A 25482-nucleotide genomic window follows, 5' to 3' on the forward strand; every position below is an offset into this window, starting at 1 on the left:
ACAGTTGATCTCTTGGATGCCATCTTTTGACATTATGTTTAGTATTTTCATGGTGGAACATATCACAGGGCAGCAATAACACTGTTATATTGATTTGTTTCAGATCCATAACTTAAATTTGACTGATGAATGCTTCAAGCTGATTCTGTTTGGAGAGCTTGAGAGAGCTCATACACAGCGGACCTCTGTGTTTCATTGCCCGTAACCAAATGCATTATGATAGAACAAACTCAAGAAATAATGCCAAAAAATACAGATCCTCTTGACTGAAAATTCAGACTTTTATCTCACAGTTAAAAAAAGAAAAAACACTCTTATTTTGAAATTGGGAGTAGACGGTGGGCGTGGCTCCTGTTTCCTTTTTTCAGTCTTGAAAACTTTGTTGCGCATCATGTTGTTATTCATACAGGGGCGCCAATTCTCGTTGAGAACATCGACGAGACGGTTCTTTTGCCGTGGAGATGAAGAGAAGACTACAGAAAAAATACATCATCTTAATTTTAGGTTATTCCGTTGTACTCCTTTTAATTCCATATGTACTAGATTACCGGGCTAAATCGGCTCAGGTTAAACATGGACTGCAACAGCCAAGGTGTCCCGATTTGGAAAATACAATAGCATTATGGAATAACGGAGATAAATCGGGTAACACCACGGACACGATAGAGGACGTTGTCAACAGGAGTCATTCAAAAACACATATCTATCTACATGCAACATGGAGAACAGGATCTTCGTTTTTGGGGGAACTGTTCAACCAGCACCCAGATGTATTCTATTTATACGAACCGATGTGGAATATGTGGCAAGCTCTCTACCCAGGAGACGCTGGAAGTCTGCAAGGGGCTGTGCGTGATATGATGAATTCGCTTTTCCGTTGTGATTTTTCTGTCTTGAAATTATACGCTGGCTCAAGCAACATTAGCACATCTTTTATTTTTGGTTGGAAGACCAACAAAGTGATTTGTTCCGAACCTTTGTGCAGCGCATACAAGAAGCATGAAGTTGGATTAATTCAAGGAGAGGTCTGCAGTAAATGCACGGCGAAGGACATCAAAGAACTAGAAAGAGAGTGCAAAAAGTACCCTGTTGTTGTCATTAAAGACGTGCGGGTTTTAGACATGGGTGTGCTGGTACCCCTGATGAGGGACCCTTCTCTGAACCTCCAAATCGTCCAGTTGTTCAGAGACCCGCGGGCTGTGCACAATTCTCGGCTGAAATCTAAATTAGCCCTGGTAAAAGAAAGCATACAAGTGCTTCGAAGCAAGAAGCAGACTGATAAATATAAACGCCTGCTCGTTCCAAACAACAGAGTAAATCGCGCTGAGAGCTACGTCGCCAGTGCCATGGAGCTCATATGCGATAACTGGCTGAATGACATGTTGCTCGTTATGAACGCGCCTCCATGGTTGAAGAGGAACTACATGCGAGTACGCTACGAAGATTTGGTGATGCACCCAGTAGAGGAATTGCAGAGGCTATATCGGTTCTCTAATCTCACGTCTTCCCCAGCTTTGGAGAAGTTCGTGTTGAACATGACGCACGGACAAGGGTATTCCTCTGACAAACCATTCCTCATATCTTCAAGAGACGCCAAAGAGGCCATCTTCGCCTGGCGAGAACGGTTGAACGTTGAGCAAATTAACTATGTCGAATCATACTGTAATGAAGTCATGCGCCAGTTGGGCTATCCGAAAAGAAATGTGGACAAAACATAGTCATTTCGTCTGCGCAGGAGAATTGAGGTAAGACAAAGGGCATCGTGGTCGTGTTATTTTGTAGTAGAGAACCCTTTATGCCTTTTGCTCATAAATTCTGTCCTTTGTAGGCAAAAATACGGCCTTCGTGATGTCTGTCCTAACAATCTTGAGTCACCTTTGAAAAGTCACATCTATAAATTAACCAAAACTAAATCCCATGCATTCCCATTCCTCAGAGACCAATTATCTCCTCTTCAAAAGTTATATAATTCTCCAGACTGATCCCAACAGTGCCTGAGGACTTTTTACAGTTAATTATTACAAGGGTAATAATCACTTTCCTGCACATCATCCCTCCATGACACCTTTGTGTTAGAAGTCCAATTAAAATGTAGCTTTATAAAATATTGTGGATGATACTGTCCTGTACATGACAACAGATATGCATTTATAATTCACTAACCCGATCAATCTTATCAAAAACTGTCAGATCTCAAGCTTACAGATTCAATAATCGCTTGACCCATCACTGTATCAGTGGCCCTGGCTAAGTGTCAATTTATGTAGCATCCCTCAACCATCGTCCTAAATAAAGACAAGGTCGTCTGATTCACAGTGCAGCATGGGACTAGCACTGCATGCCTTGCAGATGCTGTGCATGAATGCTACCCATGGTCCTCACCATCGACTGTATATTACAGTCATTGGTTTCTCACATTGGTCACCCACCAGCTCCTCCACCAACTCTAGGCACATTCACTTCATGTGAACAGCTGTTTCCTCATTTGTGCGCACGAGAGGATCTTAAGTCAGCATCTCGACAAGTTTTGGTTCTTCCTTTTTGTGACGTATTTCTTCTCATCCTTAAGCAACATAACCAGTGCTCTCACGGAAGGTTTACACTTTGTTCTTAGCTTTGAGACTTTTGTTTTTCATGTAGTCTGGTTTTCAGTTTCCTGGTATCTCTGGTACAGGGAATTGCCCGGGGCAGTCCACTGGCTGGCCGGAGGTTCCTGGTTATTATTTTGATTAAATGGGAGGCTGCCTAGAAACAGATAGTTTTCCAATTTTGAGATTAAGCTCTTAAGACCCATGGGGCCCATTAAGTAATTGTTACAGAGCTATTGAGCTGTTGCAACAATTACAATACGAGTACAAAATGTAACACACAGACTGACGTCAACTAGTGACACAACTGAAGAGATAATCGTATTTCATTATATCATCTACTCCTGTGAATGTTTAACATGGAACAAGTGAATGAATACCCATTAGAACAATGAAACTCATTAAGGATCTCTATTGGTAACCAAAACTAAGTCGCACGCTATGTATGATTCAAGTATCAAAAATTGAACACTCTGTATTGGCTTGAGCAGATATGAAATACTAGAAAAATCTCCATGTTTTCTCACTTCTTAGAGATTGACATATTGATGAAAATTAATCTGAGCACATTCATAGAATTTACAGAAGTGCTTCTCCAGTGCCTCCTGGCTGAGGGCTCATAGCATTTCAAGGACGTAGGGGGGTTCGAGTCATCAGGTGGCTCAAACACTAGTCCAACTGTTCATCCCACAGATTCCCCAGAGTCTCAGCTGATCAGCCGCATTGCCTAAAGCCACAACTACAGCAAGTGTGCCGCAAGTATGTTTTTACAGTGTTCACAGTGTAGGCCTTCAGCGAGAAGCACAAGGGAAATATAGTCGAACACTCTTTAATGAGAGAGCGTTGGGGGGCTGCGCTGATAGAGGCCTCGTTGTTACGGCACTGGCACTGCTCTGCACTTCTCCCTCTGGTGAGACCGGGCGCTGGCAGCTCTTCACTGGGCCCACGCCTCGCCTCTCGGGCCTGAAACAGGGAGCCACTGTGAAGGCACGTCCATGGAGAGACGCCGTTCCCAGAGCTCAGCTTGTCACCGGCCCCTGACGGGCAGGCCTCTTTTCAGCAGTGCTGGAAGGAGCCCGGCTGCCCCTAAGCAAATGGCTGGCAGTGACGCACTTCTGGGCAGCTTCTGTTTAAACACCCGTGCTACCCTCATACTGTGATACTGAATAACAGCAAACACTGTTGTGTAAGTGTACCCAAACAGCATTGTGCCTTACCATTTTGCCATGGGCTTTTCTCAAGGTAGCTATAGAATTTAGGGTGCATGGTGGTTCTCTGTAAAATTCCGTCAGTTTACTGTGTGGTGGCTGGATGTGTTCTCAGGACAGACATGGATTGGGTGGGTGAAGCAAAGTTCTGTGTTACCTAGCTACCTACTCTAGTTACCCATCTGTGTTGCCTAGTTACCGCTACTTAGCCTCACCTTGCTCTCTTCACAGGAGCTTCATGCACAGGAGCAGAGTGCGGGGAGCGGGAGGGGCAAGTGGCGACGGCAGGGCTGGTAAGACGGCCACAGCACTGGGCAAAGCGGGACGGAAGACTGGCACAACTGGACCCTGTTCCCTCAAGGTGGGCATCCTGCCTGCCTGCCTGCCTGCCTGCCTGACTGTCTACTCACATTCAGAAGAGACAAGAAAGAGGATGTGCTATGAAAAGCCTCTGGGCCTGATAGACAACAGCTTCATCTTACGGAACAACAGAGTGAGATAGATGAGATAGAGGAGGGGCGGGGGGGGTGAGGGTGTATTTCCACGCTTGTACCCATATTGAGCAGGCTCTTAGAAAAGAGCGTATTTGGAGACACTAATACCGAGACGAAAGAGAGAATAAGAGGCTTGAAAGGGAAAGGGGATATCAGGGTAGACGGACAGGAGGAGAAAGTGAGCAGGAAAGTGACCAGTGTTGACCTGACGCCCAGATTTCATCAGAGTTAATCCCTCGCCAATCCCTTTGCAAGCCCTAATCGGCCAAGGCTGGCCTTGCCTGGGACAGAGCTCCATACAGGGTCCAGCGCTTTCGTGTTGTGTCTCCCCTCCACCTCCTCCCCTGGTCCCTGCCGGCCGAGTCTCTGGAACATGTGGGCCTCGCCTGTCGTTCACACTCCACTCTTGAGAACAGACCTCACATCTAAACCTACAAAAAAAAAGTGGAGGACCACTAACATTTTCAAAATGTGCAGCTGTGTTAGGTGACTGGGATGCGTGACATTTTTAAAGGCTGCTGGATAATTTTATGGGACCGTCTTGGAGAGCAGGGTGTTGGTGGGAAGCAGACTTGCTGCGGACTGCTGCTCTCGACGTGCCCGGTCCTCGATGGTTCACTTACACCGTGGTGTGAAATTCCTTAAGGTCCCGTGGAAATGCCTGTGAGGTCTCCGGGTATTTCCATCACACTGTGACTATGTGCGCTAGCCCGCCGCTCACACCGAGGCTCAGATTTCTCACGTTTCTGGGTAAACACGTGAACCATGCCAGGGTACGCCCAATAACACCATCCACAGTAACACTGTTTGCACCCAATAACACCATCCACAGTGACAGTGTTTGGTTTTCAAACTAAAAGACACATGTTGTGAGTCTTATTCATCTGACCTCCTGTATTTAGATACAAACAGCTCATGAGTGCAGTGTTTCGCAGTCAGATGTTCTGGAACGAACACATTCTGCATTCTCTTGCACTTGTAAGTCATTTGTGTTTACAGCATCTTACAGTTCCCTGGATTTCTTCAATGTTTCAGTCACTCCAAGCCATGAAGACTATTATCTCTAAGGGACTAAACTTTTTAACTGACTTCATCACCATATTTATGAACTGAATAAATGACACTTTTTAAGAAAAAAATCTCTGTTGACGTCTGTTTTATTTAATGCCATATAAAAGAAAGCAATTCCTCAATATTGGTAGAGCATAAACTGAAGGATGTATATAGTTGTTTTCATTCTTATTTAATGCATACCACAGATTTGACACAACTGACCAGTTTTAGGCTGAATGCATTTATGTCTGACTGATTATATGGGGAGGGGGGGATATCAGGTTTTATTACAGTGCATTTTCTTCTACACACGGTTCAGATCTTTTACAAAATGATGGTCCCCTGTACATATTGAACCAACAAATACATCAGCATGCAGGATATTGCAAGTAAAACATGATTGCTACAGTATAGGAGACAGCTTGATGAGGTCCCGACCATATTTACAGGTTTTTTTCTTTTCCATCAAATGGCTTAAGTGGTTGTGAGACACAAAGCATGAATGAGGAGTGAAAAGCAGGTAGTCCCTTTATCAAGGGTTCAGTTCATAGAGCGTCGCAACACATGTGGGTCAAAGTTTTGCAGCAACGATGGCTCCGAGCCTGTGGCTTCCAACTTCTTGTGACGGAACACGGTCAAAGCTCAACAGCACAAACTCAAAATTTTCAAACGCCGTTCTTCACCAGATCAGTGGTTCATTCAACCTGATACGCAGCCACATCACTGTCTTAGGAGATATAGGCAAATGTAGCGGTTTACGTGTGAACATATGGGCATTCTCACAGTGTCTGCCTGCTCATTAACACCCAGTGTGGTTGAACTGACACCTGTTCCATGCGCAGAACTGTGCTCAAATGCATTCATATGGGACGGAATTAAGAGTCGCATTCAGTTAAGCTAGCTGTGCTGCAGTCTGCTTGCTGCGGCTAAATGCTAAGTGGCTAGTCACAGACGCTTCTTTTGAGTGGTGATGTGATGTGATGGCTGAGCTGAGGAGTCATAAGCGCTAACATATGAGTCTCCAGTTCCAGTGGGGCCTGACACCAAGCACAGGCCCAGCATTCACAGCTTTTTTTCTTCTTTTTTCTTTTTTTCTTCTTCATCTTTTTTTTTTCTTTTTGTCCTTCCTTCTCCCTCTCCAAGCGGTCTGAACCCAAGATGTGGTTCCAAGGGAGGGTAATATAACCTGACCTGTTCCCACACAGAAATTGCTCTCACTTGTGCAGAGCTGTCCCCCACCCCCCAATCTCTGGTCTTCATCTTGTAGATATCAGATTGGCCATGACCCCGAATGAATTGAGTTCCCATTGGCCTTCATCTTCTAGTGGGGTTCATGCTTATATGCAAAGTACTTGTCCCCCACCCACCAATGCTAACATTCTGTACATTGCACGGAGAGAAAACACACACACACACACACACTCACACACTCACACACACACACACACACAGAGACACACAGAAATACGGGCGCACACACACTCACATGGTGCTAACAACGAGTTGGCACAAAGGTCACCAACTTCCAACAATGAGATTTGCTCAGCACCCGAGCTATTAAGAGTTACTATCATTACATTATCAGCAGATGGGATTAGCGGCCCATATGCATAACATCGCATTAACGCCCCTGTGCCCCGGACCCTTCCCTCGCGTTTGGACTGCAGCTCAACTGCAGTTAAAGTGCTTGAGGAGCTTCCCCTTGCTGTGCCACGGAGCCCAGACAGCTGCAGGGAGCCCCACTGGGCCCCCAAACACAGCAGCCCGGGAGCCAACCGCTCTTATTTACAATTGTTGGAGGAAAGCCAATGACTGGAATACAACTGCGTGGACCATGTGTGTTCTCTCTCTGGCTTTAAAATAATAATAATAATAGTAATCATAATCATAATAATACAAAAAGAATGAGGGGGGGGGAGAAAGTAACACAAGAAGTTCTTCAAAAGAAAAAAATCATTGGGTTAAGGTTCTGACGATTCTCTGCACACAAACATATTGAAATACTTCAGATTACCAGTATAGGGTCTGGGACTAATAAAACAAAACTATACAAGGTTAAAGCCTTTTACAATGTCAACGATGCAAAAAGTGAAGACTGTGAAAAGACTAACGAAGTAATGCCTATTACTGGGTGAACTGGAGGAAATTCAAGGCTATTTTTCCTTTTCTTGAATGCAGCCATCGTTTGCACTAGGCTACTCTAAAGCTGCATGCTGAACATGCCTGACTAATAATAATGCTCATCAGATTGCAGGTAGGAGCATTTGCATTGGCCATTAACTTTGTCCCATGGGTACAGCGTTTGCAGGAAGTTGCATCAGAGCGACATCATTTCCCTCTACATCCACACATGGAACAGCCGCTAGCTGGACCAAGTCACCGCTTAGGAAAACAGGAACACGATGATTCACTGACGACACTTTCGGAGCAACCACCGCCCCCCTTAGGAGAACATACCCACTGATCCGGACGGAAATGGTAGGTCAGGACGTCGTGTGAGCATACACTGTGCCAGCAACCACATCTGTCAACAGCACACAGTCAAGAACAATACAGCACTACGCATGATTGATTAGGTACGGGCAGTCCACAGGGTTGACGAATGTAAACAGAATTCCTTTCACTGCACACATGGACTCTCTTGGATGGCTGATGTTCCCATAGGGACTGGAGAAATACATCATAATAATAAAAAAACAAACAAACAAACAAAGCAAAACATAAAGAGGAAAGAGTCTCTGTAGATATTAACAATATTTTGTGGCTGTAACGCATGATGGCATATGTGACTGAACAAGGCTCCAGTCTGCTGTGTTTGGAGGTGGGTGGTATGGCAGGACTAGAATGTGTGTGTGTGTGTGTGTGTGTGTGTGTGTGTGTGTGTGTGTCTTCACGCAGCCACTCAGGGGGGTTCTGTAGCAGTGCCACGGCTCCACGTGCACGATGACTGACCCATGGATACGCACTGAGATGAGATCGCAACAAACAGGAAGTCAGTGATGATGAGGGACGGGCCTCGATTCCCCAGCGCGAGCTCGGCCAGTCGTGGAGTTACACGCGGACAAACAGCAGTATATGACCAGAGTCAGGGTTTCCACATCTCCGGGGGGGGGGGGGGGGGGGGGAAGACTGCTCCCTGGCACGACTGCCGAAGAAGGGACTTTCCCAATCCTACACTTGCCACATTCAGACAGAAGAAATCTAGTACAGTTTCACAGTATGTAATGTTATGTCAGAGTCAGTTCAGTTCTTCATGGAGTAGACCAGCTGAGTCCTCCAGGGTCCTTCACTATGCTTCTCCACCCATCCACTGCAATCATGACAATGGAATGATACTGAATCTCTTCAAGACAGAGGCTTCACGGCTAAACCCACCCCCTCATCTATTTTCCTTTCTTTCTCTCTTTCTCTCTCTCTCAATATTTCTCTTTCACCTTTCATTCTCTCCCTCTGTCTCATTGGGTGCAATGAGTGAAGGGGGGGAAGCATCATGGGGGGGAGGGGTTTGTTCTGTCAGTCTTTCGGGTATGGGGGGGGGGGGGGGGGGGTCGGCTGTTAGGGCTGCGCTGGGGGTGCGTCTCAGGCGTGGTCCTCTATGGGGAAGACGAGGCGCGTGCCGCGGCTGATCAGGTCCTGATCGCGGGTGTCCAGCTCGCGCTCCAGGGCCTCCTCCGACGTGCTACCACTGCGCCTGCCATTCAAGCTCCAGCGCGGGGCGCCCCCTGCTGCCCTGGAGGTCCCGTCCGCTCCCCCGACACCTGAGGCCCCGTTGGCGGTGATGGACGTGTCGCCATACGAGAGTGTCAGGTCGCCATCATTCAGGATGAGGTCCGAGTCATTGTCGGGGATCTGCTCCTGGTTCTGTGGATCAGCGCGCACACACACACACACACACACACACACACACAGTACAACATAAGGAGAGGAGCGGGAAACCATGGAGCGAGACACACACACACACACACTTGAACATGAACGTGGTTATAGACACACACACACACACACACACACACACACACACACACACACACGCACAGCGGTTCATGAAGGACACTATGGGGTTACAACAAAACAAAAACAAAAAGAAAAAATGAAAGAAAAACAGGGAGCAGAGGAGCACTTCACTTAGTCCTTCATTCTAGAAGAATCCGTGGCAGCAAACAAGTACAGGCTGTCAAACACAGACACAGTGGAACAGTGTGCTTACTAACGAGTCACAGACAGCTGGAACAGAGAGGCACCCAATCCCACAGAGACACCTGTTACACATCACTCACAGACACACACACACACACACACACACACACACACACACACACACACCAACCATCAGCCACCTCGTAAAACAGTTGCCACTTGAACAGCAACTCTTTTCGCCACAGAACTGTGATGCACTGAGCGAACACTTGTGCCTTGCGATACAATGCGTCGGTAAAAAAATTAAAACAGTAAGTTTGTTTTTAAAATAGGTTTTTAAGCCCCGGCATTTGGGCATTTCATCTGGAATCCCTCTCTGATGAAAAAGAAAAGGCGTAGAAAATACAGACTTTCCAGTGGCTATACACACACACACACACACACACACACACACACACACACACACACACACACACACACACACACACACACACACACACACACACACACACACACAAAACCACATTCACCAGCCACCTGCTAAAACAGCCGTCACAAGAACACCAACTCTTTTCACCACGGAACTGAGTGCTGCTCAGAGTGAACTCATGCCTTGCGATGCGCTTGGGCATTTCATCTGGAGACCATCTTTCTGAAAGATGAAAAAAAAAAGAAAGCATAGGAAATAGAGACTTTGCAGTGGCCAGTCCTCAGAGATGACGCTTTAATGAAAGGGATCAAACATAGTATATCACCATTACATAAGGTGAGGTACATATAGAACAAGTTAACACCCAGAAAAGGCACACAGAGGAAAGGTAAATAACCATCTGATAGAATACCAGATATGTTTTTCCTACAATGACTTCAGACTATGGTGGCTGAGAATATAAAAAGAACAAAAACAACAAAACATCTCCTCTCCCCTCGTGAAATTCATAGCAGGTAGTGTTATCACCATGGCTGCCAACTCGGACTAAAGATAATCTATCAAGAGATAGAGATTTGGGACAAATACCGAGCGACTAAAAAAATAAAACAAATCCATCACCGCCCCCTCTTCAATCATCAGCCCAAATCACCAAAAAACCGAGATCCCAAATGCTCGGAGAAGGGATTGGATTAAGGGATAATTTTTTTAATGTTTGGCATCAGATTCCCTGTGCTTGGATGGGCAGGGCAGGGCACATAAGTATATTGTGCATTTGAAGCCAGCGTGTCTGTGCTGGGGATTCCACGCTCAAGGTCTTGTGCTGTTTATGGATACGGACATTAACAAATTGATTCTCCTTTAGTCACATCTGGTCTGTATTACTACTCCCCTCCTGAGTGTGACAAACCACACCCTTTCATTGCGTCAACAGTAAACATTCATCACTGGATAACTGACCATTTCTTGGCCTGTTTTCAACTGCTCAAGAAAGGCATTTTCCCTAATCTGGCTGAACCCTAGCGGTGCCACCTGTGACATTGCTACCCATAGGCCATAGATCATGGATCTGCTCCAACCTATTTCACTGGTCAGAAATTCAGTCTGACAACATTCTCTAAAGAGTGGCTTTTTAAATGAGTTGAGATGAGGGTTTAGGGAACAAGCTTTGACATTTGAAATACGATATTGCAAAAACATCTTGAACCCAGGTTGCTCTGACCTGCTAGAGCCCTCCGTGACCAACACAGGCAGGCTGTCAGTTCATCATATCGCAGACAGAGAAGGGGGGGTGGGGGGGTGTGCTTGGCAATGACTCTCCTTCTCAGCCCCTAGCCATGTGGAACCATGTGCCCATTGGGCCGAAAGAGGCACAAAGGCCTGGATTCATGCTCCGCAGGAGGGCCAGACACCCACCCACCCACACACACACACACACCCACCCACCCACCCACATACATACACAGAGCACAGAGATGAGAGCAGATTCCAGACAATACAATAGACATTGAAGTCAAAATGCCCGTCCGTACTTGGTCATGACAGCCAGAGAAATGGAGGGAGGGACAGGGTTGAAAAACACGGCAGGGGAACGACAAGGGAGGGAGAAAAGGAGGCTGAGAAAGAATGTGCTGAGAAGTGGGAGCTAAGCAAAGACACAATGAAAAAGTGGTCAAAGGAAGAAGCCAAGTGCAGTTAGGGAGAGGAGAGAGAAGAAAAAACAGAGTCTGTGTCCCTCACATGACACCATACTGTGACGGAAACCCTGACAAGAAGGGAATGACTGGTGGTGGGGGGGGGGGGGTAGAGGGGAGCTGTTGCTCATCACGTGAAATAAGACCTCACTGTGTAGAAGAACAGTGACGCTGGTAGTAAACATCTAAACGGGGGCGCGGGGGTGATCTCGCAGGCGTGTGGGCCATTGTAATCCAGTGGGACAATAGCCAATTGTGAGGCATTTGTGAGATCAGCCAGACCAGGCTAGGCACCCCCCCACCCCCCTTGCTACAGTCTCAGCTTTGAGATGAATTGGGGAGTTTGCCAGAGTGAATCCGGGTGTGACCGCTACAGTATCAGCTTTGAGATAAATTGGGGAGTTTGCCAGAGTGAATCTGAGTGTGACCGCTCTGTGAATGGAGGCGTTCTCCGTGGCCACAACCCGGGAGCAGAGTGAATTGCGGAGCGATGAGAGCGTTGGCAACGTATCCGTCAATGGCTCTTTTGTGGCTAACTCAAAAAGTATCATCATCCGGCCAGCTTTAAATAAATAAATAAATAAAAAACATAACGTTTATTGTGTGCTCTTTGTAGCAGCGAATATAGACTTGCAGAAAGCACACATTCCAAAGGCACAGTGTAAAGGTTAAAAGCAACCCTCACAGTGCAACAGTTGTTTAGTTGTTAAGAAGTGTCTACATCTTCTTGTTTTAATAGTTTAAGTTATTTATCAAATGTTTCTTTTGTACTATTTGTATGCTAATCACTGGTAGAGGGGACAGATTACAGTTTTAGTGTGACACAACAGTCGCAGCTTAGAGGAAGGTTCGCGTGACGACAGTGGCATCTCAGGTTCTTTCAGTGCATCGTCAGTGATTTTTGAAAGTTTCCATAGGGAACAATGCAAACTTCACCTTTACACAGGAAACACTAAACCAACACCCCCTCACATGTGCCAAAAGACATTCACAGCCAAATTATGAGAGCACAGGGACTCACACACACACGCCCTCACACACGTACGCACACACACACACTCACTGACATGAACGCACACAACTCACACACTCTCATACAACATAAACTACAATCTTACCAAAGTGTGCCTGGACAGACATCCATTTCAATACAGGTAACTAGTTGGCGTGTGTGTGTGTGTGTGTGTGTGTGTGTGTGTGTGTGTGTCTCAGTGAGTGAATCCATGTGTGTGGGCCAGTGAACAAATAAAAATGTGTGCATCAGTGAGTAAATGCATGAGTAAGTATGCATGTGTTAGTGTGTGCTCGTGTGTGTGTGTGTGTGTGTGTGCGCGCGCCTGTGTGTGTGTTGGTGTGTGTGTGTGTGTGTGTGTGTGTGTGTGTGTGTGTGTGTCTTTACTCACCTCATAGGCCTGAGGGCTGGTAAGGCAGCGGGCCAGTGGACCACAACAGGCGGGCAGGGTGGTGGTGAGAGGGGGTCCGCTGTGAGTCAGGATGGGCTTCAGGTAGCTGCACTCTGGGTCAAGGAGGCCCACACTGGACAAGGGCATGAACATGTGCTAACACTGCTAACATGCTAACAATGCTAACTAAGCAAGCCCTCGAAAGTGTTACTGATTATAGACAATTGTTTGGGAGCTGGATTGCCTGTTGCCTTAACTACCTAAAAGTAAGCTGACCACAGTTATATCTAGTGTCCTAATTACAATGCAATTAAGTAAGCTATTCATAATTCTCTTCTCTTGTCAGTATACCACATCAGCAAGTATAATCATAGCAACCCTAACCTAACTAAACCCTTATCCTCACCCCTGTCAATCTTTGAATGAGAGGTAACTATATAAAAGAGCACACAAGTCATACATTAATTAGGATTAACAACAGCGTACTCAAGGACCCAATGCAACACGGAACCTAAACTGACACCCTCAGTTCCTTAAGCCACATTATGCTTGATGGATTGGTCGTTTGCAAGACCAGCCGAAACGACAACAAAGTGCACCAAGCGCCAGCCGAAATGACGTCACTTTTGGCGTGCGCATGGATGGCAAACAGCGAGCATAAAGTCCCTGTTATTCTAACCAACACCTAAGGGGGAGAACATCTGTAGTGGTGCAACAACAGGCTGCAAACTCCACTGAGGGGTTTTGTACCGTGTGAATCCCATTCGAAACAATTATGACAGCTTAAGACCTATTAGCTCAATGGGTGGTTACCGGGGCAACCCAGAGCTGACTTGACACCGGCCATCTGAGCTGAGCTGCTGGTGCCTACCTCAGCAGAGCGGGGCTATCATGTACTACACCCATTCATGTGACAGCGATTATTAAAGTGCATGCGCTATAAATAGGCAGCCTACATGGAGGACCGAGATCCAGATCGTCTCCTTCACACCCTGAGGGGAGCCCCTGTTGGGCCCATGACTCCCCCGCTTAGTTTAACACACTCTCAAGACGTATCTTCTGCCAGACTACATCTAACCACATCCACCCTCTGAACCACGTCTAACCACATCTACCCTCTGAAATGGATCCATCACCACTCACCAAAGGCGATTCACTCATTGCGTACAAAGCTCTTTATTTAGCAGACACTTCTATCCAATGTAACTTAAGTACTGTGCAATGCACATATGAGCAGAGTATTGAACCAATGACTTTGGCATCAGTATTACTTGCCCTACCACTTGCGCTACTGGGATACTCATGACCTCACAGATACCTCAAGTGATCATGCAACCCTGTGGGGTGATATAATCCCCTCAATGTGGTGTTCACGTAGCATTAGCACTGAATTACAGACGTCCTCCCAGTTTCTTCATTAAGCCAGGGCTTAATCATATCAGACACACACGCTCACGCGCACGCACACACACACACACACACACACACACGTGCACAAGCATGCGCACACACACACACATACAGACACAGACACAGACACACACACACAGATACCTGCATGTTATGTGTACGGGAGATGCAGGAGGATGTGAGCGGAGGGACGGATTCTCTTTCTTTCTTCCCTTCATTCAAAGATAAATTTGATGAATACAGCGAGCGCTTCTCTATCCTCTGCTAATCAGTGCCTGGAAAAATGTATGTCAAAAAAACAGCCGGCCCGTCAGTCATTTATGGAGCGTCTGATTAATAATTCAATTGGAGCACGAAGGTCAGATAAATGGGGCTCCAGAAGTCTAACTGGGACAAGGAGGAGAGCTGTCAGACTCGGACTCGGACTCGGACTCTCCCACTTCAGATGCTCTGTTCCAGCCGCCTCCTTCTCATCTTAATGTTGCTGTTCAATTTCAAGCCGATTTCCGAATTTTGTAACGGAGAGGGTGAAGGAGGGGGGTAGTTGATTAACTTTGCTGCAGGCGTCAGCTGAGAGTGTAAATGTGATAAGAGGATAACCCCACATGACCGGGGCGGGGGGGTCGGCTAGGGGGCAGATGAATCGAGGGGTAGAGCTCAGGCTTGGGGTGACACTAAAACTGTCACTGTGCCCCCGCTAGTCACTCAGAGAGAACAGCAGCCGCAGTGTACCCCTCAGTACAGTGTACCCCTCAGTACAGACCCCCCAAAACAGCAGGCTTCAGATCAAAATGGGACGCATGAAAACCTGAGACACACTCTAGTAACACACTCATAACTTGAAAGGACTGAGCACTGTGCTCACCAGCACTGTGACCGCACTAGCCACTCTGAGAGGCAACAGCAGCAGCAGCAGGATGCTAAGACTGTGAAAGTAAGAGTCACAGAGAGAGCAGCAACAGGGCTGCGTGTAAGACTGCACCAACTGTCACCTGTCACCAACACCATGTTCCATAATCAGCCTTTGCCCATTTGCTAAAAAATGTCATTTCATGAGCTTACTCCCTGTTGTAAACAGTTTTACCTTGTCATTTTTTCTACTTGTCTTTTGACCAAAAAATAAATAAATTGTAAATCGTTAAAAAAAACAAAAAACAAAAAAAACAACCAGAGCCACATGAGAACTTGAAACACACACACACTCCGGTAATGAATGTCATCTCTACCGCTCTGTTCACTGGAGCTCCTGATGCCTCCCCAGGCTCCGGAGTTACCGTGGTGTGATTCCACTGAGCCACAGGCAGCAACCCCCGAGGAGAGACGCTCCGCTAGACGCCTCGCCTCGCTTCGACACCTGGGGAGGTAATTGCTGCAGCTGTAGAGGAAGTGGGGGGAGAGTGGTGTGTGTGTGTGTGTGTGTTTCTCTTTCTCTCTCACTCTCTCACACAAACAATGAGAGAGAGAGTCTCCGTGTGTGTGTGTGTGTGTTTTTGGCTTTCACTTAAGGGAGTCACCTTCAGTGACCGTCTTGCACTTGCTATATTTTGTTACCCATTTTAATACATAGAGACCTTGGATGGGAATAACCTGAAATGCACTGAAGAGGTTCTGCCTGTACTCTGATTTATGAGGGGTTCAAACTTCATTTAAATATGAACTGGTCGCATGCATAAAGCTGTTTGGGGAACTAATAAAACAGCTTTTTGCCAGCCAGGCTATGGATTGAGCAATAAGAGAGATCTAGAGATAGACGGATTCATATATGTCACCCTCCTACGCTGCGTGCAGGGCTTAGCCAATTAGAAAGCTAGAGAGTGATGAACAATGAGCCAGTGCCCAAGGCTAAGGCTCTGGTGTTGATCTGATTATAATGGCTAGGGCTTCACAATATTAAACAGCTACTTCTCTCAGCCAGCACCTAATCAGCCAATACGTAACCAACCCTGTACCTCAGCTAAAGCTGAAAGAAAGACAATCTAAAAGAGTTGCCTGAAATGGGAGACTATGACTGACGGCGCTGTCTGACGGTGAGGATAATTAAGCTAGAAGTTAAAGTTTGAGACCAAGTTCTTAAAGTTTGAGGATTAAAAAGAAAGCGTGTCTTTGTTTTAAAAGGGTACTATACGCTGCAGGGTTCCAAGTGAAGAGAGGCTGCCTTGTCTCCCTCACTGCTGATCAAAACAACCCAGTCCATGTTAATCAACCACAGAATTATTCATCATCTCGCCGGTCTGCTCAAACACTGACGTCTGAAACAAATTCAAATCCTCCGATCTCAGTGGTGTCGGTCGGCCCCCCAATCATTTCCATCCTCTCCTCTGAACCGCACGAAAGATGGAGATCTCATGTTTCCTTGACTCATTATTTGCATCGGTCTACCGCTGTGTAATTTGAGCCACCTTGCTTCAGCATAAAAAAAAGAGAACGATGAGGCTCTGTCTCTAGTTCCCCCTCACCACAGTCCCTATGACGATCAGGTGTTTGTGTGTGTGTGTGTCTGTATGTTTAGTTGTGTGTGTGTGTGTGTGTCTATGTTTAGTTGTGTGTGTGTGTGTGTGTGTGTGTGTGTGTGTGTGTGTGTGTGTGTGTGTGTCTATGTTTAGTTGTGTGTGTGTGTGTGTGTGTGTATGTGTGTGTGTGTGTGTGTCTAGGGGTGCGTGTGTGTGTGTGTTTTCCCCTTCCCTTAGAGGCAGCTGCGGGTCCCATCTGGGAGGCCAATGTAAGCGCTACACATGTTCAGCGGTCAGGAGCTGCAGAGCCCCATGCAGAGGATCAGAGAGGAGGATACTTGTGATCAAAGGTGTACCACAGGCGGAAGAGCCAGGCACTCTCCTGCTTCGTCTTACTCTGTCCTTCACCCTGAGCGCCATCCTGAGAGAGAGAGAGAGAGAGAGAGAGAGAGAGAGAGAGAGAGAGAGAGAGAGAGAGAAGGAAGAGGGTTATTTTCTTTCATATACCAATTATTTTAGTCATTGGGATATGCCAAAAAGCTGTATCGTTAATTTTACACAGAGAGAGGGGGTGGGGGAGTGGGGAGACAGAGAAGAAAGAGTGGGGAAGGTAAGAAGGGGTTGAAGGGAGAGCACAGGTGTTGACACAAAACATGCTATCATTTGTCAGGCTCCTCCACCACTTCAGCAGACGTGCAGGAGGAGCTCCAGTGATGAGCGGCTCAGAGGCACAGGTGGCTCTGGAGGAGGAAGTGCAGCAGTGCGGCCCTGAGTGCATCTCATCTCAACACTAAATCAGAGTTCAAGTGCCAAATCAAATCAAGCTCACAAGACACACATGTGGCACACATGAGGGGAAATACAATCTCAGTTTCAGTAGAAGCAACCGTGTGCATCTCATCAACCTCCGCGCAGGGGGCAGCTCATCCACCCCCGCTTAGTGGGCATCTCACAGTGGGCACACACCCCTCCGCCCAGTGGGCATCTCACAGTGGGCATCTCGCAGTGTGCACACACCCCTCCGCCCAGTGGGCATCTCACAGTGGGCATCTCGCAGTGTGCACACACCCCTCCAGGCAGTGTACATCTCTTTCTATCTATTTGCTTCTATTCTGCATCTGCTTTTGACACCCAGAATTCTGAAATGAGCTCTTGTAGCAGAACTGCTTGTGAAGAAACAGTCACAAAAACTCATCTCGAGTCAAATGGTGGTTCCTGTCTGACTCATCAGCCGGGTGTCGGAGCTGCGGAGGCGTAACAGCCGAGCAGAGAGGAGTCTGCGGTTCTGAGCTCCTGAGGTTAACAGGCTGGTGTGACATCAACAGCTCCCTATTGCTCTACACCACCACCTCTCCACAAAGGCCCCAGTGACACAATCTCACACACACACACACACACACACACACACACACACACACACACACACACACACACACACACACACACACACACACACACACACACTCAGCCCTTGAAGCTTCACCACAGCTGATTACACTCCACCAAATGGCCTATAGATTAACACTCTGCTATGACCTGCAAGTTCTAAAAGTCACATGAGTGTGACACACACACACACACACACACACACACACACACACACACACACACACACACACACACACACACACACACACACACACCACTGTGTTTACACCCACACAAATCCTGCTGAGACAGAGAACCCTCCTGATGCTGGAAGGATAAAACAGAGAGTAAAAGAAAAAGACTTCTAATCCCACCACACCATTTGTTGAGCAATGCTAACAAGCTGTACACAGAATCTCTTACCTCATCTCAACAAAATGGTAGAAACTAAGTTCACACCTAGGTCAGCCAAACATGGCCCAGACAAAGTCTGATGGTTTTTTTTTTTTTTTTTTTTTTTTTGAATGGTATATAATGTGATGGTATGTAATGTAATGTAATGTGTGCGTGCGTGCAAGGGCTTGTATGTTCGTCTGTCTTGAGAGAAAGACTGGGCGTGTGGGTTTGTGGCTGTGGTGTTTCTCGTCTTAACGGTAGCACTACCCTCTCTGCTCTGTCTGCAGTGTTTTCCTCACCTTCCTCCGCTGCGCAGTCAGCCTGCACTCAGGCCCATAAACCTCAGAGCCTAAGAGTGTCAGGAAGCAATGTGAGAACAGACGCCGTCTTGGTTTGTGTGGCTTGTCCCCGTGACATGTGTGAGTTTGTTTGAGTGTGTGTGTGTGTGTGTGTATGCGCGTGCGTGCACGTGTACTGACTGCGGCTCCGAGAGTCTCTCTGAAGTGGAGAATCAAAAGGTCCTTTGAGTGACATGGTGGTGGAAAAAATAAAAGGCAAAAATCAAGCTGCACCTGAGAGCGCCCGGCACTGCAGAAGATATGGGCCAACAACAAGGCAGCCAGCAGGGCAAAGACAGACCTCATCCGCAGAGAGGAGAGAAATGTGTGGCAGAGGGCAAGAGAGAGATAGACAGAAAGAGAGAGGAGGTTGATCAATGGAGGGAGAGAGAGAGAGAGAGAGTGCGCTCGCGCAAGAGAGAGAGAGAGAGAAAGCGAGAGAGAGAGAGTGCGAGAGCGAGAGCAAGAGAGAGAGAGAGAGAGAGAGAGAGAGAGAGAAGGTAGGTCACCACAGATAATCTAAAAGAGATCTAAATAGCACACAGGGGAAAGAGTAAAAACAGTCTGCTGTTTATGTCTTCACTGCAGAGATGAGATGCAGACAAATCAAGAAGAAATCAAACGTACTACCTGGAGGACTTGGAAGCTGTCTCCACACTGCTGAAGATCCTGGTCAGGATCCACCCCAACCCTGTAACAGAGAAAGATAGAGTGTCATGTGTGTGTGTGAGGCTCACTGTGCCAAACATATATACTCTGGACAAAGTGTTCAATCTACAAATCACACACACACACACACACACACACACACACACACGGCAGAAAGCCACAGTCTTTCGCACAAAGGAAAATAAACAGTGATGGCAGAAGAAAGACTGACACACGCTTCTGAATAAGTCATGAAGTCTAACTGCTGACTGTAAAGAAAAACGCTGGCCTTGTCATGGGAACCACAAAAAACAAAGATGCCATTGAAAGCCTATGAAGACGCAGTGAGGGGTGGCGGGGGAGGAGGTTGCTTTACCTGTCAACTGCAACATTCACAATGTTCCCTCTTGTGGAACAGTGACTTGACTCTAGCAGACGTTCATCCATCATGCTGTGAGTAAGTGTGTGTGTGTGTGTGTGTGTGTGTTACTTCTGCTGTTTCTAGTTGCATAGTGACATGTAGTCCTCCCCAAAACGAACCTCACAAGTGTGTGTGTTCTCTTTCAATTAAAAGCCAAGGATCTGAAGCATTGCATTCTCAATGGTCACAGAACCAGAACCGATCTCTCTCTCACACACACACACACACACACACACACACACACACACACACACACACACACACACACACACACACACACACACACACACACACACACACACACACACACACACACACACACACACACACACACACACACACACACACACACACACACACACACACACACACACACACATTACCGTCACAGTGGTAATAATTATCTCATCTCGAACTTGTCTCCCCTCAACAGATGGCCAGTGTTCCTGACTACTGGAGCGAAGGTGTGACATCTAAACTTTCGTATGAATGATTATTACGCACGCTTTTAAATCATTTGTAGGTATATTGTTGTAATTACCTAACGTTTGTAACGTGGTCAAATTCATTTTTATGACATTCAGTCATGTTTAGGAGTGATAAACTGACTCGTCATTCCCACTAGCCAACCAAACTGTTCACTATGTAGTTAGCTGCTCCAGGTTGGAAGCCCTATGAGAATGTAAGAACAGTTTCCAAGGCAATATAATGCCAAAATACAACTGTTAGCAAGCTAGCTACCTTTCACTAGGGCCAACGGTGTTGTTTGCGTTTGCAAGGCAAGCCTGGTGTCTGTTAGCTAGTTAGTTCATTAGTTTTAGGCAAAAACTCTGAAGTGCGTCTTTAAGGAGTTGTTAGGGTACACGGAGGTCCAGTCTGGGCAGATCCAGTGTGGGCCGGGCTGGATGACCTTTCACCCAGTCACCTCCAAGCAATGTTGAGTCATTTCACATTGGCTGCCACTACATTTGGCATCTCCTCTGGAACAGTGCATCTAATTAGAACAAACCTGAGATAAAACAGAAGGGGTTGGGTGTGGTAGGGGGTGTGTGTGTGTGTTGTGGTGTGGTAGGGGGTGGCCTTTCGGCAGAGTGCACTGGGGGACTCCACCACACACGATGGGGATTTGGTGACTCGAGCAGGGTGAAGTCGTAGACTTGACAGACAGCCAATATGGATGTGTGCCAACTAACAAAATGGCTACAAGGCTTTATCATGCCCAGAAATCAGTCATAATCGCCAGGCCTCAGGCCTGATGCAAGAATGAGGTTACTGAAAGTGTTTTGGGTGCTTCTAAACGGTTGCTTTGTATCTTAACATCCATTTCATAAGACAAATCATTGTATTTCAAATGTGCAGACCGCGGGGAGCCTAACAAAGATAATTTGCCACATCTGAAGTCGGCAGAGATATGCAAGTATATATTTAATGCCAAAACCCCCCATAGGCAAATTGATTGTATTGACAATCAAAAGAAAACAGGCCATTTTGAGCAATACATAAAAAAAAAAAAATTCACTCTTCATAACCAAGCGTTTAATCATTCTATAATTAAGAAAGTCAACAATATTTCTCATGGAGTCAACAGGGAACTTTCTACCAGAAAAATCGATCAACGCACTCCATCTCTGTATGAGGTTAATTTAGCGTTCTGACAGTGTGCTTCCGGTTGGACTGGCTTTGACTCTTTGCCCTTCCTCCAACTCCGGCGACCACAAGCGTTTTAATTATCGGAAAATGTCACACGGCCGCGCCACCGTCGCCAATGACGCAGACACAGCTCCCTGCCTCTCACAGGCCTCCGCCATTTCTGCCATGTGTGAGGAGCCAAGCCCCCGTCAGAAGCACAAGGAACACTTTAGCCCCCGTCAGAAGCACAAGGAACACTCCAGCTCAGCAGGTTTACAGTGTGTGTGGGGGGTGGGGAGGTGAGAGAGAGGGGGCTCTAAACCGCAGAGCACCAACTGTCCAAACAAACCCCCAAGCTAAGAAGTCCATACGGGAAATAAAACGGATGGGGGTGATGGGGGTGTTAATGGAGGTGGGGGGAGGGAGTGTGTGTAGGGGGGGGGGGGGGGGACGGGACATAGGGAGTGTTGCCAGATTGGGCTCAAACGGGCGGGTAAAAATGCTTTGGTTGGGCAGATAAAATCGGGGCTACTTTTCACAATATTGGGAGATACACATACTTTATAAATCAAACAAATTGGTATCTAACAGTAAATAGAGATAGGCCTGTAAAATACATTATACATTTGTTTGTTTTCACTTGCTTTTATTTCTTGTTTTGTTCATGTTTAATGTTAGCCAACTGCACTGAAGCATCCATCTCTCAAATCAAACGTTGCCTAGGCTACCATTTATACAGCCCACTGCGCAATCAGCTGTTAAAGTCAAAGTGGGGAACATACAAAAAGTTTTATATGAAGCAGTGGGAGACAGATATACTGATTTAAAACATGGATTGCACCTGTTCCCTCAAAGGCCTGTTTCAAGTACTGCAAAAGTGCAAAACAAGGCTCAACTGATTATCAATTAGCCTTCTCTGTTCTGTTGATGAACTAATTAGGCCAAACTCAGCCTGGAGAGCAAGAGAACGCTTGGAGAGTGAGAGAAAGATGTGCTTTTGGAAAGGATTAATTGATTTGGCTATGAATTTTTTATTCAAAGCCAATTATTAATAATGTAATATAAATGATATATATTTCAGGTATTATCAAAGACATTCTTCTGAATTTAAAACAATGTTTGAACTGTCTAGCACTCCTGTCAGTTTCTTGACAGCTAAAACTTCATTGCCCGTCTGTTTTATTGAAGTGGGTGGGTTTTCAGACAGGTTTGGGCGGAAAACAGTCAGTCCAATCTGGCAACACTGGACATAGGTTCTCCTCCAGTGCTCTCGGCTAGAAGACAGAGGGAAGGGAAGGAGAGAAAGAGAGAGCTAGCAGACAGAGAGAGAGAGAGAGAGCGAGCGAGCGAGAGAAAGAGAGCAGAAGGGATAGCAGATGAAGAAAGAGGGAGTGAGGGAGAGAGAGTGAGTGAGTATGTGTGTGTGTGGGTGTGGGTGTGCGTATGTGAGAGAAAGAGACAGCGAGAGAGAGGGAAGCCATGAGGCCTCTGTACAGACTGGGGGAAAGACAGAAAGGTCAGGAGGAGGTCAGAGACTCTGGCGAAAACAAAGAGGGGCTGGCCTGGGGGACAGGAGGGGCCACAGAAGGCTCCGGAAGGATCTGGAAGCACTTGATCAGGAGTGGAGGGAGGGGGAGAGAGAGAGCTTCTGCCCCCGTCTGGAGAGTCTGACTCTAGGGTTGACTAGCACATCAGGATGTGGTTCCTTGTCAGGGTAAAGCTTCACTTGCACAGCAGCTGATAACTGCATGAATTGTACATGCAGTCTTTTGGTGAGAATCTCCCTCTGTCACTTCCTCACACACACACACACACACACACACACACACACACACACACACACACACACACACACACACACACACACACACACACACACACACACACACACACACACACACACACACACACACACACACACACACACACACACACACACACACACACACACACACAAACAAACAGTTGATTAATTTGTGGCAGGCATTGATGATCCTCGATGAGTCTCATTTGCTTGGCCTGATTCATCACTGTCCTCCCATGGCCTTGGGGCGATAATCTGCTGATCTGTTCATATACTGGCCCAACGGCTCCCAGCAGGCCTTACGTGCAAACCTCACCGGAGGGGGCGGGCACGCACACACACACACACAGAGACTGTAACTGTCACACACACACTTGCTAAAATGCCACCCACTGGCGGGGAGATTAAATAAAGAAAACCGTTAGGCTAAAAGCCAGTCTGACACGTCAACATGATAAATGCACCACTGAGATGCCTAAAGCACTCTGGAGCTGATGCGTTTGACAGTGTTGTGTGTTGGGGGTGGGATGGAGGGGAACAACTGCTGCTGTACAATCAAACCACTTACCTCACAGGTGTTTTTAAGCCAGACTCCAGTTCTTGCGTATTTAAGCAAACTGGCCAACCCACTGCTACCCAGCGCTAACAAAGGCAGAGAGAAGGCCATACTTTCTGTTGTTGTGTTCTAAAGTAGTCAGATGCATTTAGGGCGGGGGTTATCTAAGTGCAGTTTCATTACTGGTGAGGAGACGTCAGTGAACCGGTCTGTTGACAACAAAAAACAGAACTCTCAATCACAGGAAACAGGAAGTGAGAAGCCTTCCAAAGTGTGTCATCCCTTATCACCATGAGCAGACGCCACAGCTCCCCATTCCCACCGAAGCCCTGCATTGTGACCTCAGCAGACACCAACCCCACTCTCCTCCATCACCATAGCACCCAGCACCAAACGGGTCACCTGTGGTACCGCCACTGTTGCTCCGGTTTCCACAGCTCCTCCCGCTGATCTCCGACTCTGGGTGCGGCAGAAACAAACCTGTTCAAATCCACGGGCTCTGGCTCAGCACCAGTAAGAAAGCGGCAGACTCTGGAGCGAGTCGGACCCCAATTTGGCGCAGATCCGGCAAATATGCGCCAAATCTGGGTCAGGCTGGTTTCAGAATCTGCTGCTGGCTAGGGATGGTCAGGCAGACTGTGACGTGTGTGAACACCATTATATCTGCAGGCTAGTATTTAGCCATGGCTGCACTGCTCAACAAATCTCAGGAGTCAGCTTTTCATCCGCCTTTAGCAAATGTTCCATATTGTCGCTAGAAATTAAATTTGAGTTGGTGTGTAAAGCTCTCCCTTGGATCATTAAATGCATGGTTATGCTGGTGTGGAGCAGCATGTCAGCAGGACAGGACATGGCTCTGACAGCACAGCTCGAAGACTGGAAAACAATCTCAGGAACAGCGATAATCACCATTGGACAGCCTTGAGATGTTTTCACAGTTCTGGCTGGATTATAAGTGGCAACGTATCTACTTTGGCAAACACTGAGAGAAAAGAAAAAAAATCAAAACAAAACAAAAAAACAAACACTCAAGTGGATGGAACACTATTCACATATTCTGTCCTTGTGTGACAGTGACCTTCTACCATCAGAGTTCAATGACAGGAATATTAACAAACTTAAAATGTCAAATGGCGTGAAAGATAGTACAGGACAGTAAAGGCCAGAGAAAGAGAGCGATAGAGAAAAGAAGTAGAGAGAAGAAGAGAGTGAAATAGAGGACAGGCGTCAGGATGGACAGGAAATACCACACTCTTCTGAAGGCTAATACAGACTGCTGCTGTTGCTACTGCTGTCCCTGCAGGACCACAGCTATGGGCAGATGTGTGGGGTGTAGAGGGATGAACCCACACTAGTTTAAGCCTCTCCTCTGACTGACCCGTCCCACTCTGATCAGACATGAGTGTGTGACTGCATGGGGGATGACACGGTCTAATCCCAAAATCCTACAATGTG

The 25482-nt window shown here is 46.9% G+C and overlaps 2 protein-coding genes across 3 annotated transcripts in view; one reads left to right on the forward strand and one right to left on the reverse strand.

The window, feature by feature from the left end:
* Window positions 1-379: 379 nt before the first annotated feature.
* Window positions 380-5429, forward strand: chst7 (carbohydrate (N-acetylglucosamine 6-O) sulfotransferase 7). Its single transcript, XM_012821578.2, has 2 exons — window positions 380-1745; window positions 4028-5429. The coding sequence occupies exon 1, from the start codon at window positions 462-464 to the stop codon at window positions 1716-1718; it is 1257 nt and encodes a 418-aa protein (XP_012677032.1). The 5' UTR covers window positions 380-461; the 3' UTR covers window positions 1719-1745; window positions 4028-5429.
* Window positions 5430-6458: 1029 nt separating this feature from the next.
* slc9a7 (solute carrier family 9 member 7) overlaps window positions 6459-25482 on the reverse strand; it is a 46507-nt gene continuing 27483 nt past the window's right edge. Inside the window, exons 13-17 of one of the 2 annotated variants that reach the window (XM_031574536.2) lie at window positions 24430-24486; window positions 19600-19660; window positions 17206-17288; window positions 13008-13113; window positions 6459-9204 (exon numbers count right to left, since the gene is read on the reverse strand). In XM_031574536.2, the coding sequence (XP_031430396.1) occupies window positions 8923-9204; window positions 13008-13113; window positions 17206-17288; window positions 19600-19660; window positions 24430-24486 (589 nt within the window). In that variant the 3' untranslated portion in view covers window positions 6459-8922. The remainder of the gene's footprint in view (window positions 9205-13007; window positions 13114-17205; window positions 17289-19599; window positions 19661-24429; window positions 24487-25482) is intronic. The other variant, XM_031574537.2, reaches the window with a different exon arrangement.

Source organism: Clupea harengus, chromosome 10 (genome assembly GCF_900700415.2).
Source record: "Clupea harengus chromosome 10, Ch_v2.0.2, whole genome shotgun sequence".
Lineage (NCBI taxonomy): Eukaryota > Metazoa > Chordata > Actinopteri > Clupeiformes > Clupeidae > Clupea > Clupea harengus.